The 15,861-nt window shown below is 46.3% G+C and overlaps 1 protein-coding gene across 1 annotated transcript in view; it reads left to right on the forward strand.

Annotated features, from left to right (window-relative positions):
• Positions 1 to 15,216, forward strand: part of TGFBR2 (transforming growth factor beta receptor 2) — an 88,738-nt gene extending 73,522 nt beyond the window's left edge. Inside the window, exons 6-7 of the mRNA XM_032408846.1 lie at positions 9,551 to 9,678; positions 12,484 to 15,216. Coding sequence (XP_032264737.1) covers positions 9,551 to 9,678; positions 12,484 to 12,663 — 308 coding nt within the window. The 3' untranslated portion in view covers positions 12,664 to 15,216. The remainder of the gene's footprint in view (positions 1 to 9,550; positions 9,679 to 12,483) is intronic.
• The last annotated feature ends 645 nt before the right edge of the window (positions 15,217 to 15,861 follow it).

Raw genomic sequence — 15,861 nt, forward strand, 5'->3', positions numbered from 1 at the left:
TTGAGTTCCTTCTTGATCAGCCTCTCTGTGCAGAGCGGCAGGGGAACAGAGAAAGAGCACTACACAGGAGAAGTCTCTCTTATCAGATGAGAAAATGCAAACAGAGGATCATAGCACTCTTCTGAGGCCAACTGGTACAGTGCCATTCGCACCCAGGAGCTCAAGAGATGGGCTGTCATAATTGAGGAGGGTGGTCAAAAAGGAAAGGCTTCCTGGGGGATGCCGGTGTGATCATGAAGAGAGCCACAGAGGAAGAGTAACCACCATGACTACACACTTGCTTCACGGGTCCGCTCCTCTAGTCGGCCAAGGACCCTGAAGTGTAAGCACTGTTACTGGCTGCATTTTACAGACGGGAAAACTGAGGTGTCAGGAGATGGGCAAGCTGTGCGGCCAGGAATGAGAGCCCTGCTGTCTGACTCTAGCCCCCTGGCCCCAACCTTCCCAGGACGCTGCCGGCCTGACCAGTGAAGGACATCTTCAGTAAAGGACAGCTTCCCTCACTATGATTATCATTATGGATCAGGCAGCCAGTGTGACTTGGTGCATCCTGGCCTTTAATTCCATGCCTTTCTGGAAGTAGCTGGCAAGACAGTCACACGCTTGAGGAATGTTCGGTGACAGCCTCACTCATGAAAGTCTCCAGGGATTGACATGGCTGTCTCCTCTGGGTGCATCTCTGTTAGCAGAATCTCAAAGCTGTTCATTTCTGAGCATGTTATGGGCTCAGCGCCCTAAAGTCTGAGATAACTTTCTTACCCTTTTTTCTCTGAAGATCCATTTATTCATTCATTCCTTCCCTCAACAAATATTTATTGAGGACCAATTACATGGCAGGCATATTCAAAATGCTAAAGGCACAGCAGTGAAAAAATTGAAAAAAAAAGTCTCTGAGCTAATATTCTAGAAAGACAGGTAGTAAACAAATAGATATGTGATACAACACCAGGGGTGGGAGGAGGCCAATATGATGATTTTAGAAAGAAAAATAAAGAGTTAGGGACAGATTATGACAGAGGGATCATTTCAGACACTTGGATCATCTGAAAGAATATGAAAGTCAAGAGAACAGGTCTCTCAGAGCTGTTGGAAGAAGGTGATTGGTCTGTTCCTATCTTCCAAGGAAGGAGGAAAGTCCTGCAATCGTCACTCAGCAAGGACAGACGTAGAGACTGGCCCTGTCTTGACAAAGAAATCTCTGTCCAGCCTTCGGTTTGTTTGATGTTCATGCAAGTGTTTGTGGTGTGTGGGGGGTGGATGAAGGCGGGGAGCCTTTCAGACCCCCCTTTGGCGAGCACAGCAGGCACAATATTCACATCATTCCAGCCAAAACAGGCCCACAAGCGAACCGACTTTCAAATCCCTGGCCATTTAGGCCTTTGAATAGAAGCTAACACACAACCTCCCGCAGAGCAAGCATTTAACAAGAGGAGAGACACAGTCCCTGAGCGTACTGTCAGCTTGCTACAGCCTTGTAGAACAGACAGAAAGTGCGCACGAATCAAAACGAGAGGACAGAGAGACAAAAAAAAAAACAACGAAGAGGGGTGGGGGAGAAGGGCTGAAGAGAGACAGGATAGAAGCGCTTCATTTTCCTGGGTTTCAGGGGAGTAAAATCTGGAAGCAGCTATAAAACTCAGGGGTGTTGCTTTGGGGAAAACTGTCAACGGCGTTGCTGCTCTGTTAAGTTGGAACTGCCTCAAAACAACAGCTGTGTCCCAGATGCTGACTTCCAGAGGAACAGCATCGGGTCCCAGAGACTTGCCCTCTGTGGGCGCGCAGGACTGGGGCAGGGGCGGGGTGGGGGGAGGGCGGAGAGAGGCAAGCATGGTTTCTCTTCAGAGCCTTCGGAGAGAAATTAAAAGAAGCTGCAAGGGTCTGGGAGTGCAGGCTGGCTCCCACCAGTGAGAAGACTTTGGGGAAAGGCTGCGGAAGGGGAGTTGGAAGGAAGAGCAAGTGGTTCCTAATAAAGAAATTTCTTAGAAAAGAGGTCATTTGAGGCAGTCAGGGGGAGATCCTGAGGTGGTGGGCCTCGGTGCGCCTGGCCTGGGAAAACAGCCTGAGGGCACGACAGACTTGGTTTGCTTGAATAATTCTGTTGTGTGAACATCTGCCTTGGGTTGGGTGCCTCAGAGCCTGGAACAAGAGTTGAGCATAAGTGGTTTATTTGAGAAGTGATCTCAGGAAATGCCAGTAAGGGAACGGGGAAGTCAGTCAGGAAAGGGAAGGAGGCCAAGAAATGGCGTGTTATCAAGCAGGGCACCACTGCAGACAGCTAGGACACACAGTCCTGCTGGGGACCCCAGGTGCAGCCAAACACACACCTCAGCATCACACCACCTGACTCACGAGGAAGCTGGGGGCTTACCTTCCAACCCGCATCCATCTGGGATAGTTTGGGAGGGTGAACACCACCCTGTTCTACATGGAGCTGGGCCAGCAGGCATGGAAAGTTGTGTGGCCAGTGGTCTTCTGGGAGTAGACTGAGTAATGGTGGGGGAGCCTGCTCACCCCTTAATTTGCTTGCTCTACAGCTCTTCATAGAAGGGAGGCCTGAGCCTGGGCATTGTTTGATCAAATGCACAAAGAAGGCTCTAGAAAACTCTAGAAAACCATGCATGAACTCCATGGCCAACCCTGCCCTGATCTGGTGCTTGCGGCCTAATTTGTGACAGGATCATTTTTTCCCACCCCCACCCCCACCATCCCACTTGTTTCTCTAAACCCAAAAAGGACGAATGTTTGGGTTTAATGTCGGTAAATAATAGTAGTTAAGGAGAGGGCTGCTTTTTGTAATCAGTGGTTTTTTTGCATAACTCATTTAGAAATTACAAACCATCACCATCCGATAGGTTCCATAAGCTTCCCCTTCTCAGAGTCATGCGGTGCAGAGGGGCTGGCCAAGGCAGGGAGGAACACATTTGTCACATGTGTGACAGGCATGTTCCCACCTGGGGCTGCCCCAGCTGGGCTTGTTCTGGCTGGGGGAGAAAGAACTCACTGAAATGCTCGAGGGGAGAGGAGAAAGCATGCAAGGCTTCCTAAAAAGGCAAAACCATTTTCAGAGTAACGGTAATCTAGCATGCGATTCTGAGTGTTCTTCCCGGAATCCAGTGCACTCTCTGGCCTCTCTTTTCTCAACTGTAAAATGAAGTGTTGGATCACATCTTTCAAGACTCTTCTTTGACATTCTCTCTCTGACTCATTTGAAATGCTTAAAGTATGCTTAATAACTTGTATTCACTTCCTCTGTCAAGATGCAACTCCTTTTACTTGCAAAACATTTACAGCCGTGCTGCTCCAAGCCTGGTCTGTGAAAGGTGCTGGTCCTGGGATGGGTTGTTCCAGATTTGTGATATGATGAGGACAGAGAGGGTATTTTGTGACTTTAATAGCAATTTGGTGTTGCCGAAGACACCTGAGTAGCATTCATTTTTCTTGTGGTTTATTTCTGCAGTGTTTTACTCAAGCTTCAGTCCCCAGTAAACTGGGGAGCAAAACACCTCATCTTTTATAAAAATATAGATTGAGCAGTGCTCATCATAAACAGTAAGGAAAAAATTTAAGTCACCTTTAATCCTAGCATTCAACCGAAGCCAGTTTTGTTCAACTAGGAATGAGGAGTGGGAGAAAGATTTGCTTTTGCCATATCCATTTATTTAGTAATTTTGGAGTTTTTTTTTTTTTTTAAGATTTTATTTATTTGACAGAGAGAGACAGCGAGAGCAGGAACACAAGCAGGGGGAGTGGGAGAGGGAGAAGCAGGCCTCCCGCCGAGCAGGGAGCCCGATGTGGGACTCGATCCCGGGACGCCAGGATCATGACCTGAGCCGAAGGCAGACGCTTAACGACTGAGCCACCCAGGCGCCCTAGTAATTTTGGAGTTTTAATCACGTGCATTTTCTTTTTCTTTTCTTTTTTTTTTTAAGATTTTATTTATTTATTTGAGAGAGCTAGAGATAGTGAGAGAGAGCACAAGCCAGGAGGAGAGGGAGAAGCAGGCTGCTGGCTGAGCAGGGAGCCCGATGTGGGGCTCGATCCCAAGACCCTGGGATCATGACCTGAGCCGAAAGCAGACGCTTAACCGACTGAACCACCCAGGCACCCCTCACATGCATTTTCTAAAATAAAAGTACTTTAAGCACCAAGGTGAAAAATAAATAGATAAGGATAAAAGATAAATAGGGATAAAAGATATGTAATTTGGACCCAGCAGTTTTGCCAGAGTGGATGAAGCATCTCAGCCTCTAGATGCCTGAAACAATGCGAGAAAGTAGGAGCTAAAGCCAGCCCCTGGTTTGGCCAGTCACTACCTCTGCTGGATTCCCCAGGACCACCCAGCTATCAGTGCTTGATATCCTGTCCTGGGGAGGACCGTCGGTGCCCACCTGGCTGGCAGAGGCCTCCTGCCCTCAACCACCTGCCCTGGAGTTAAGGCATCCCCCTGGGTGTCTGTGGCCACCTCCTTCTGCTGAGGCAAAGCAGATGTGCTCCGTATCCTCAGGGCCTCTGGGCAGACCTGAGGAGCAGTTAGCACAAGGCCTCCAGGAGGAAACAGCCTCCAGCATAATGTCTGGCAGCAGTTATCCTCTGCATCCTGGTGGAGGCCTGAGAATGACATTGCCTTCACAGCCACAAAAGGAAAAAGAAAGCAAGGAAGGAAGGAAAGAAAGAAAGAAAAAAAAAGGAAGGAAGGAAGAAAAAGAAAGGAAGGAAGGAAGAAAGAAGAAGGAAGGAAGAAAGAGCGAGAGAGAAAGAGAAAGAAAGAAAAAGAGAAAGAAAGAAAGAAAGAAAGAAAGAAAGAAAGAAAGAAAGAAAGAAAGAAAGAAAGAAAGAAAAAGAAAGAAGAAAGAAAGACAACACTGGCTGATGGTGGTTTTCATGCTGCCAAAATCACATATTAAAGGTGGTGACTGAGAGGCGCTGCCAGGCATAGGTCATCTTTACATACATTCTAGGGCATGACTAAAAAAAATTAGGTGGGGATAGCATGTTTAAACTGAGGGCAAAAAGCAAAGAAAGAAGAATTGCAAAAATCCGCAATAAAACAAAAAAGCCCACTTAGCTATTTTGGAAAATATATATTATATATTATATAAATATGACATCCGCCAGGAGATGAAGAAAGGTCGGCTTAAAACATGCATAGTTTATTTTTTATTTTTTATTTTTATTTTATTTTATTTTATTTTATTTTATTTTATTTTAGAGAGAGAGCACAGGGGAGGGAGGAGCAGAGGGAGAGGGAGAGAGAGAATCTTAAGCAGGCTCCACACCCAGCACAGAGCCCAACACAGGGCTCGATCTCATGACCCTGAGATCATGAACTGAGCCGAAATCAAGAGTCAGTTACTTAACCAGCTGAACTACCGAGGCGCCCTCTTTTTATTTTTTTTAAAGATGCATGCACTTTAAATCTCCATCTCGGTTCCTCACCTGAAAGACTACTTCAGTGTTAGGGGTTGGGGTGTACTTGTGTGGGTCACATGATGGTCACCCAGACTTGTCTAATTTAAACTTAGAAGGAGGCTCATAGACTCACACTCTCCCAGCTCAGCTCAGGGCCAGCCGCTTTCAGACTGTCCTTGACCTCCCTTCCCTATAAAATCTCCCACAAGTCACAGACTGGGAGCAGGTCTTGTGCCCCTTAGGGATACTAGAGAATCTCACAACTTTCCAAGGTTTTAGGAAAAGTAGGAAGTAATCCAGTAAAAATTCTCTTCACTCTGGGAAAGGACTATTGCCTTTGTCTTCTTTTCCAAAGGAGCATTCATTACTTTTCCTTTACCCAGAAAACAAGCCTGTGCCTGATGCCCTATGCCGTCCTCTCTCAGCTCTCCCTCATTCCCCATGGAAACCTGCTTTCGTCCCCACAGAACTTAAAAATTAGGCACTGTGGTTTATGCAACTTTGAAGATTAGGACTGGAAATGAAATAAATCGGCCCTGGGTTATAACCTCAACTATGGAGACTTTTTCTTTGTTGTGTAGGAATCTCAGCCATGAGAGTGACACCTGGGATTGATTCTGATGCCGCCATTTTCCTTCCCTGACCATGGTCATCCCCTGCCCCTTTCTGAGTACTGTGCTGTGGGAATTGTTGATGGGTTAGTACATTTAGTTTCTCAAGAAGAGGCCCTATCAAGACTTCCTCAGGGTGGCTTTGCAACTAGTGTCAGATGGGGCAGTTTAGCTGAGAGATTGACCTAAAGAGAAAGCACTTCCTTGGCAGCTCTCTCAGGCCAGCTTTGCTAGTAGTCTGACACAAAGATTTTTGTGCAATGGTTAATTGTGGATAAGGTCTCAGGGGAAGAGAGTAAAGAGAAACAGGAAGGGGAGGAGCTCAGCAAACTTGTAGTTTCAAGAGAGTTCTAGCCTCAGCCTGATCTCATGGGGTACTCGAGAGGGTGAATTGTACCACAGTCCTCTCCCTGCGGAAGCAAGAGGGTTAGACTATGAAAACTCCCACATTAATTTATCATATGCTGCAGGCTGCCTCTGGGGGGTAAGGCTTTCTGGAAATCTCCAGGCCAGGCAGCTCTCCTCAGCCAAAGGCAGTCCTCCAGAGAAGGGCGAAGGTGTGAGCCCTCAGGACTCAACACTTGTGGCAGCTGGGGTCTGGTGCTGCTGGCTTGGTAAAGGGATCTGGGCAGGGAGCCAGCGACACCAGCTATGGCGGCCAAAATAGTTGGAAATGGAGACTCCGTGGACTGATAGATTATTTAAAGAGGACTCTATCTCATATACAAATCCTATCCCATTATATTGTATTAGAATATACACACCTCGGGTTCCTGGGTGGCTCAGTCGTTAAGTGTCTGCCTTCGGCTCAGGTCATGATCCCAGAGTCCTGGGATCAAGCTCCGCATCGGGCTCCCTGCTCGGCGGGAAGCCTGCTTCTTCCTCTCCCACTCTCCCTGCTTGTGTTCCCTCTGTCGCTGTGTCTCTCTCTGTCAAATAAATAAAATAAATAAATAAATCTTTAAAAAAAAAAAGAATATACACACCTCAAGTCACGGCGCTAAGAGGGCATCATATTGTTCGATTAGATTGGATTACAAGATAAGTCTGGAGGGGAACATGGAGGTCATCCAATTCAGCCCCTTCCTTTTATAGAAGAGTTAGGTCAGAGTCAACTGTACTGAGAACGAGCTCTGATTGCCAGTCCTCTGCTTTTGTTTGAATTCAACCCAACTCCTATCTAGTGAATGCCTGCTATGTGTATGGCACAATTTTAAGTACTGAGCAGAGAATTGGAAAGACACTAGACTCAGACTCAGCCTCGGACCTTAGGAATTTACAGTCTATAGAAGATAAGGGAATGGAAAAAAGAAATAAGAATATTATGCTGATCAAGATTCAGCTCTCACCCCTAGAGCAGTAAGGATTAAGTGTTATGGCACTCGGGGGCAAAGGCGGACACACAGGAGGATGGTTTGTGGTTGTCTCGATGTGATGGGAGGCCTTCATCACAAATCTCCTGAAAAAAGACGATATCCCGGCTGCTCTTCTATTGGGGGGTGGGGGTGGAGGTATCACAGAAGATGAATATGCAAGTGGGGTTCTGGGAAAGGGGAGAAAACAAATAGACCAATAAGAATAAGCTCTCCCTTTTCAAAGGGGGCATCGAAAGCTTCTTCAGTTCTTAGCCTGGAAGGGCAAATTATTGAAAGTTTAGTCATTAAACATGATTATTTTGCTAAAGGCCAAAGGTTCTACTTTCTGTGAAGAATATTGGGTCCAGCCCATTCTCCCTTTCTAGCACAGACACGTTTTAGTAAAGGAATGTTTTCTAAAATCTTTTAGGTTGTCCTGTGCAATGACATGTATGTTGATCCACCCAGTTAAATCAGGGTGTTGTTTTACTTTTCACTTAGAGTTTAGGCATTGCCACTTTGGACCGGATCTAAGATTCATTCATTCATTCATTCCTCAACAAAGAATGTGTTGAGAGCCTCTTGTATAGAAGAATGACAAAAGGGAGTCAGAATCTGCACTCAGATATTCATGGTCTTCTTAGATGAGACAAATAAACATGTGATTATATCAAAATATGATACAGGCTAAAATAAGGCTCTGCCCGGAACATCTAGCCATGAATGGCTCGGGAGATATTCAAGGAAGTTTCTGTAAAGAGATTGACCTTAGTGGAAACCTGAAGCTTAGGGAAAGGGTATATCATTCTCTCTTCTCTTCTTTGTCCCATGTATCACTAAAGGAAAATTACCTTTATAATTTTGTTTGTTGATGTGTTGTTAATCTCTCTCCTCCATCATCCCAGTAAACAGCATTGCTCAACATTTGTGTCATCATCGCTATGGTAAGGAGCCTTTATAGACATTGTTTTCTTTGCCTTTTTTTTTTTTTTTTAAGTAGGCTCCACACCCCTTGTGGGGCTTGAACTCACAACTCTGAGATCAAGAGTCGCATGCTGTATGGACTAAGCCAGCCAGGCACCCTGGCATTTTTTTTTCTTAACCAGTACGCCACATCAATTTTTTTTCCGTCATGGAAAAATATACATAATCTGAAATTCACCCTTTCAACCTTTTTGAAGTGTAGAATTCACTAGCATTAAGTACATTCACAGTGTTGTGCAACCATCACCATTATCTATTTCCAGAACTTTCTCATCCCCCCCAACTGAAACTCTGTACCCATTAAACAACAGCCCTCCATCTCTTCATCCCCCAGTCCCTGGCAATCACTCTTCTACTTCCTGTCTCTATGAATTAGTCTATGTTAGGTACCTCATAAATGGAATCATGCAGTGTTTGTCCTCTTGTGACTGCCTTATTTCACTTAACATAACATTCTTAAGGTTCATCCATGTTGTAACATGTCAGAATTACATTCCCTTTTAGGCTGGATATCCCCATGAAGTTTAACCACCACATATTAAACCTGCTTATGTACTGGGGACCTTTGTAGGGCTACCAACCATTGTAATATGTAAGATTTTTCTACCTCCCAAGAACCAGTTTTGCCCCCCTTGGAGCAACATCACCCCACTGAGAATGCCTGCATGAAAATGTAACCTCAGGCGGGCCTGAGTGACTCAGTCCATTGAGCATCCGAGTCTTGATTTCGGCCCAGGTCGTGATCTCAGGGTTGTGGGATTGAGCCCTGGGCAGGCTCTGAGCTCAGAGCTGAGTCTGCTTGTCCCTCTCCCTCTGCTTCTCCCCCTACTTGTGCTCTCTCTCTCTCTCTCTCACTATCTCTAAAATCATCAGTTAATTAATTAATTTAAGAAATAAATAAAATGAAAGCTCAGTGACCTTGTTGGTCTTGTTCTTCACTGTCCCCAACTGTTAGCACAGTACGTAGCTCGTAGCAAGCCCTCAACGATGATCTGTTGAATATTTCTCAAGCTCTTTCCACAACCCCTCCTTCCCTCTTATTTTAATCTACTATTCTTAAAAAATTGCTCTCAGAGTGATCACAGATATATTTTGATGCTCAGTGCCTCAGGCTACTCAGCCAGACCTCTCAACCTGCTCACGTCCCCAGCTGCACCCTTCTCAATGGCCCTGTGTTGCTCTCTTTAACAGAAGTGAAAGATTACGAGCCTCCATTTGGCTCCAAGGTGCGAGAGCATCCCTGTGTTGAGAGCATGAAAGACAACGTGCTGAGAGACCGAGGGCGACCAGAAATTCCCAGCTCCTGGCTCAACCACCAGGTAAGGAGTGGCCATATGGAGGGGAGAATAAGATTTATCTGAAGTAGCCTCCGAGGGAGGAGAGAATTTTAGGATATTGGGCTTCAATCTGAGGGCAGGTCCCTTTGTGTTCTATGATCCTGTTTGTTTATAAAGAAAATTTCATCAACTGGTGTGGACCTGTTGTTCTAAGTTCCAACCAGCAAGTAGATACTCCATTCAAAGAGGGCTCTCAAATAATCATTTGAAGGGCATTTGTCCCACTGTGCAAGCCCTCTTGTTTCTGGGTTAAAATATTTTGTTTGCAGTCTCTGCCCCTCACCCCCAAGCCTTTGCGTAGAGTGTTTATGTTTTGTTCCCTTCTGGGTTCCAAATATTTTCTCCTGGGAATCTTCAGCTCTAGAAGGAAATACTTAGCAGAGTGAGAAGTAAGCAGAGTTTGTCAGCCAGCTGGACTGGGGGGGGGGGGGGCACTGCCGTGTGCTCAGGGCCATATGTGGGCTGGGCGCACAGACTTTGCAAAGAGGAGGCCAGTTCGGGAATAAAAGAGAGCCAAGAGAAATAGGAAAGTGCAAGTGAACAAATAGGAAATGTGTCTGTGGGGAACATCTTCATGGCTGCCGCTTTTTTCCTTTCAAGAGATGGTAGGCAAGGCCAGCTATGGAAGGACAGCGGTTCTGGACTTAACAGGGTTAGGGAGGACTATCCAAATTCTTTGCTTGGGGGCATTTCGATGAGGGCAGTGGTCAGAGGGAAAGAAGAAAGTGGTGGGTGGCAGGGCCATGTGACATACCCCAGAGACAGCGGGAAGGAAGTACGAGAGAGAACAGTGCACTCCTATCTCGCCGACGGAGCGGATCTTTCTACGGAGTAAATTGTTTTATTGCCTCCTTTGGAAGAATTCCCTCATCCAGTCAAGGCTGGGGCTAAGTCATAGGTTTTCCTCAGGGCCAGGCAAATTGAGATAAGAAACAGAAACAACAAATCACGCACAATCAGGAAGACAGATGGAGCAGGAAGCCCGGTCTGTGCCAATCCTGGCCTGGAGCCACTTCAGCAGACAGCCCCTAATAAAGTCGGCGGAGGGCGCATGAACCAGGCCACGGTAGCCCAGGGCTTCCCCCCGGGGTTTCGGGCAAAGCCTCTCTGACTGAAAAATGCAAGACTGCTCTGTGTTACCTCTGAAATCAGAAGGCCCTGGTGTTATTTCTCTCAGACTCCGCTGCCTCCTCCGCTGTAAAGTTCTTATAATGAAGCCATTATTCATGATGATAAAATTCTGGAAAGAATTTGCATAATACATTTTTTTTCTCTTAATGAGATTTGTTGCCCTATTGATTTCAAGTTAATGCTTAATATTTAATTTAATTTACTGCCTGTAATTACAGTGCCAGAGTAAAATAAATGTTACTTGTGTACCAACAATACCACTCCACTCTTAACAGGCCATCAATCAATACCGTCAATTAGGTGAATTATACAATTAATTCAACATCATGAATTCACTCACAGGTCGGGAAGGGAGGGAGAGGCTCCTAGGTGTGTTGGGAAAGTTATTGGTAGTAGATGTTGAAGGGGAAAGTGCTGGGATATATCCCGTCCACCTGGGCCACTTGTGTGAAGAATCACCAGTGACCATGCAAGCCCCTAATTGCCAGGAGCATGCTCTAGTTCTGCCCATCTGTTTACCCCCCGCCTGCTTTATTGCAAAAAAAGGGCTTGAAATGATAAAAATATTTGCAATGCAAAATAAAAATTACAGCCGTGAGAGAAGACCCTTGCCACCATACTGGGCAGCATTTCCCGGATGGGCCTTTTGAATGGGGCCTTCATGGGGTTGGACTAAACCCTCTGACATAGCCTAGAGTCTAAGCACAGCTGACCCACAAAACAGCTGCTTCTGGAGTGCAGCTTGATGTTGCTGGGGGGCAGTGGGGCCCCGGGCACCACCCTTGGCAGCAGTTGGAAGCTTGGACTTTACAAGATAAAACCAGACTAAAGCCTAGACTTCGCTCTGATTGCGGTATTCAGTGCTGTTTAAATAGAAATGCGTCTACGATCCCAACTATAAGGTACCCTAGAGAGGCAAAACCACAGAGACATTAAGATCTGTGGTCTCCAGGGGCTGGAGGGAGGGAGGAAGAAGAAGGGGTGGTGGGGCACGGGTGATTTTTAGGGCAGGGAACTTACTGTGTGGGATACTATAATGGTGCGCACAGGTCATTGTACATTTGTCAGAACCCCTAACACGTACCCCAACATAAACTGTGGACTTTGGTTGGGAGTGACGTGTCAGTGTTGGTTCATTGATTGGAACAAATACACCACACGGATGCAAGATGTCCGTGGTGGGGGGGAGGAGGTATATGGAAACCCTCTGTGCTTTCCACTTAATTTTGCTATGAACCTAAAACACCGAAAACAAGAAAACCAGAAAGTGCTCTAAAAGAATGAGGAAGGGGTGACAGGGCATTAGGGGCCACTCCTCGTGGGAATTCTCCAGTATTGGGGCTGCTACTGTACCCCAGAGGCCTACTGGAGAGGCCTTATTGTGACCAAACGTGCCGGCTCTCCGTTTAACGGCCTGCGGTGATCAAATGGCGCCCGAGAGCAAATGGGTACGGCAGGCTTCCAGGACAGTGCACGCCCCTTGGTTCCACAGGCAGGCGGCTGCCCCCCCAGCGGGTGCTCAGCGGGACGTGGGCACGCACAGGCTCTGCGGCAGCCAGCCTGCACTGCAGGGGCAAGGGCAGCGGGCCGCCGTGCCGCCCGTGGGGCCCCGCAGACCGGCAGCTCAGGGGGTCTGTGCCTTCTCCCCCACTGCAGGGCATCCAGACGGTGTGCGAGACTCTGACCGAGTGCTGGGACCACGACCCCGAGGCCCGGCTCACGGCCCAGTGCGTGGCGGAGCGCTTCAGCGAACTGGAGCACCTGGACAGGCTCTCAGGGAGGAGCTGCTCCGAGGAGAAGATCCCGGAAGATGGCTCGCCGAACACTACCAAATAGCTCTTCTGGGGCAGGCTGGCCCACGGCTGAAGAGGCTGCCCCTGTCACCAAAGAACGGAGGCAGCGGGAGGCTGCCCCTGAACCTGAAGCAATGCTTCCTGGAAGCCCGGGGGGGTCACTCCCCTCCCTGTAAGCCGGTGGGGATGAGCAGAACCACCGGCAGCCGGGAGTGGGTGACATGAAGCGTTCTAGGCCTTTGACATTGTCATAGGATAAGCTGTGTTAGCACTTCCTCAGGAAATGATATTGATTTTTACAATAGCCAATAACATTTGCACTTTATTAATGCCTGTATATAAATATGGAATAGCTCTGTTTTATATATATCTATATATGTCTATATCTATATATATACAGCCATACTCTGGAAAGAGACAAGGAAAATAAAATCAGACATCCCGAGAAATTGGTTTGTTTGGAGAGCTCCGGAACCAGGCACAGAAGGAAGGGGATCCGTGACAGCTAATTAGCACTTGACAACCAACACGTGCGCTGGTTTTCTGCCTACGCGAGGTGGGGGCTCTGCATTAGGAGGGGGCTCCGAGTCTCAGAGCCTGCTGTGGCCACGTTGCACTCGCTTTTGCAAAATAATAATTCCCTGCACGGGGCTGGGGGGGAGGGGGGTCCTTTTCTGGCTATGGAGCCAGAAATTATAGTCACACTGTTGGGGGACCAGATTCTGGGGTTCCTGTGTGCCACTGTGTCTCCTGGACTTTTCACTTGAGCTTCAAGCCCACATCTGGTTTGTGAGCCACCTTTCTCAACCAGCTCAGAAACCCTGTCCCCATCTCTAAGAGCTTAAAAGTTTTGAGCCCCATTTGTTTACCTTCGCAGGCTTCACAGGCATAAAAATCAGGACAAATTTCCCCACTTATGAAATGGCCACATATTCTACTAAGGAGAGATCATTCTTTCTTTCCTTCAATCCCCATCCCCTACCCCCTGCCCCCATACCTATGCTACTATTCTCCCATGCTACTTTCCCTAAAGGGAACAAATCTCCCCTGCGGGGTTCATTGTGTTGGGTTTCTCATCAGGCTTAGTTTGAATCTCTAGCTTTCTATGCAAACACCCGTGGGTTCCATCTGTCTGGGCTCCTGAATGCTCAGGTACATTTTGGCCTAGTCAGAAGGATTCTGCCATGGTCAGAACTGTTTCTCAGGCACTCTGAACATGTGTTTTGCTTGGCCAGAACGGTGTTTGACAAAATTGAGCCACTTTTTAAATATTTGGAGATTTTGGAAAAAAAAAAAAAATCTGGATCCCACAAGTGAGGATAGATAACGGATGGTTTTCACGTTTCCCCAGTCCTCATTACTCAAAAAACGAAGGTGTGGACACACTTACAAAGCTGCTTTACTTCTCGATGTAAACATTTGCATTTTCCACTGCCCGCCCCACCCCAGTCTGGGAATTAAACCCGCCCCTAAGCAAGGCCTTTTGTAAGAAATGTACTTTCCATCAGTCATTCTCTGGCTATATGAGTTCGAGTCCCTCCCTTTTCCTAGTCTGGTGTTAAGATTTAAAGTTGGTCTTTTTTTTTTGGACTGAAGGGGACCCCCTCTAAGTGGTCCCAGGTAAACCAAATCTATTTTTTTCTATATATTAAGAGCTTTCCCCCCACCCCTGCATTAAGGAGGGCAGCTCTTACCTAGAAGCTTTTGCCACGGTTATCTTTCTCTCCACCATACCAACTTTCCCGCCCTTTGCAGGATTTGCCAGCGAGGACTTGAATGTGGGACCCAAGAATCCCATTTGCAGTTAGAAAGTCTGTGTCCACATGGGCAAGAATAAAGAATGAGCTTTAGTACTCCATAGGAACTCGTTAATCCACAAATAAGTGTTAATGCTGCAAAAAAAAATCTCTTTTTCTAAAATGTTTTTGAAGCTACCTATTTTCAGCCAAATAGGAATATAAGAGAGGACTGGCAGTGAGTAGATCAGTTCCATTTGGATTTTGGAAGATCTCATCTCATTGAAGTTTTAGCAGATACGCTGAGATTTGGGATTAGGTGAACCTCATAGGCACCTTGCTCAGTGGGCGTGGGCTGAGAGAGTTCAGGACAGCTTGGCAGCAATATCATGGAAGTGCCCAGAAATTCCATGCACCTTAGGGCTTGTCAATGCTGTCCCAATAGCTGTTGCTCATCGACCTCTAGTGGTGAATTTCTAGAATACTGGTCCATTAATGGGATTTTCCAAGATTCAAAAGAGCTTTATCACTTCTGGGTGGTCATCAGCCTAAACTGGAATGTAGTGTCAGATGATACTGTGGCTTGTTTTATTTCTTTTTTCTTTGTCGAGAAAAAGACCAAGGAATAACATTCTGTAGTTCCTAAAAATACTGATTTTTTTTACTACTATACATAAAGGGAAAGTTTTATTCTTTTATGGAACACTTCAGCAGTACTCATGTATTAAAATAGGAATGTGAATGCTATATACTCTTCTTATATCAAATGTCTCAAGCACTTATTTTCATTCTATGCATTGTTTGTCTTTTATATAAATAAAATGTTTATTAGATGGAATAAAGCAAAAATACTCAGGTCAGCTTCCTGCCTCCTGATCCCATTCATCGTAATTAAGCCATTTAACCTCAAAACTTGGTTATTCTACAGTTTATGCACCAAAGTCACAAGACAGATTCTCTCCAAATTTCCCATATTGTCTCCTTCAACTGACAGACTCGAGTCCTTTAAAAAAAAAAAAATCAAGCGCAAAAAGATCCATAATATGAGATGTAGCAGATGCCATTGGTGGCCGGGGCATGAAGTCTCTACGTCTCCCGGCCGCCATCTTGCCTGTCCCAGGAACTGCCTCCATCCACATGACTGCTTCTTCCACGGCTTGGCACAGCCAACGCTGCTGCTAAGAGCTCATGTCTGTTTCTTATATCTTCTTCTTCCCTCATATAGCAGGCCGTTGACTATATCTTTTTGATTTCTGTCATGTGTCATAGTTCCTCCCTCTTCCTTTCTACTTAGCCACAGCATCCTGCTTGGGGATTTTAATCCGTTTATCTGCATCACCAGATGAATGTGCCTTAGGCAGTCAGTTCCAGGTCATTGTTTGAAGGGTTTCTGGTAACAATGTATATAATTTGCTGCCCAAACTTTGGGCTATCTGTTTTGGAATCTGAGAGATTCTATGGTTTCTTCTAAGTTATCAACTGAGTTCTAAATAGTTAAGATTCTA

The sequence above is a fragment of the Phoca vitulina genome, unplaced genomic scaffold, assembly GCF_004348235.1.
Source record: "Phoca vitulina isolate PV1807 unplaced genomic scaffold, GSC_HSeal_1.0 scaffold10, whole genome shotgun sequence".
Lineage (NCBI taxonomy): Eukaryota > Metazoa > Chordata > Mammalia > Carnivora > Phocidae > Phoca > Phoca vitulina.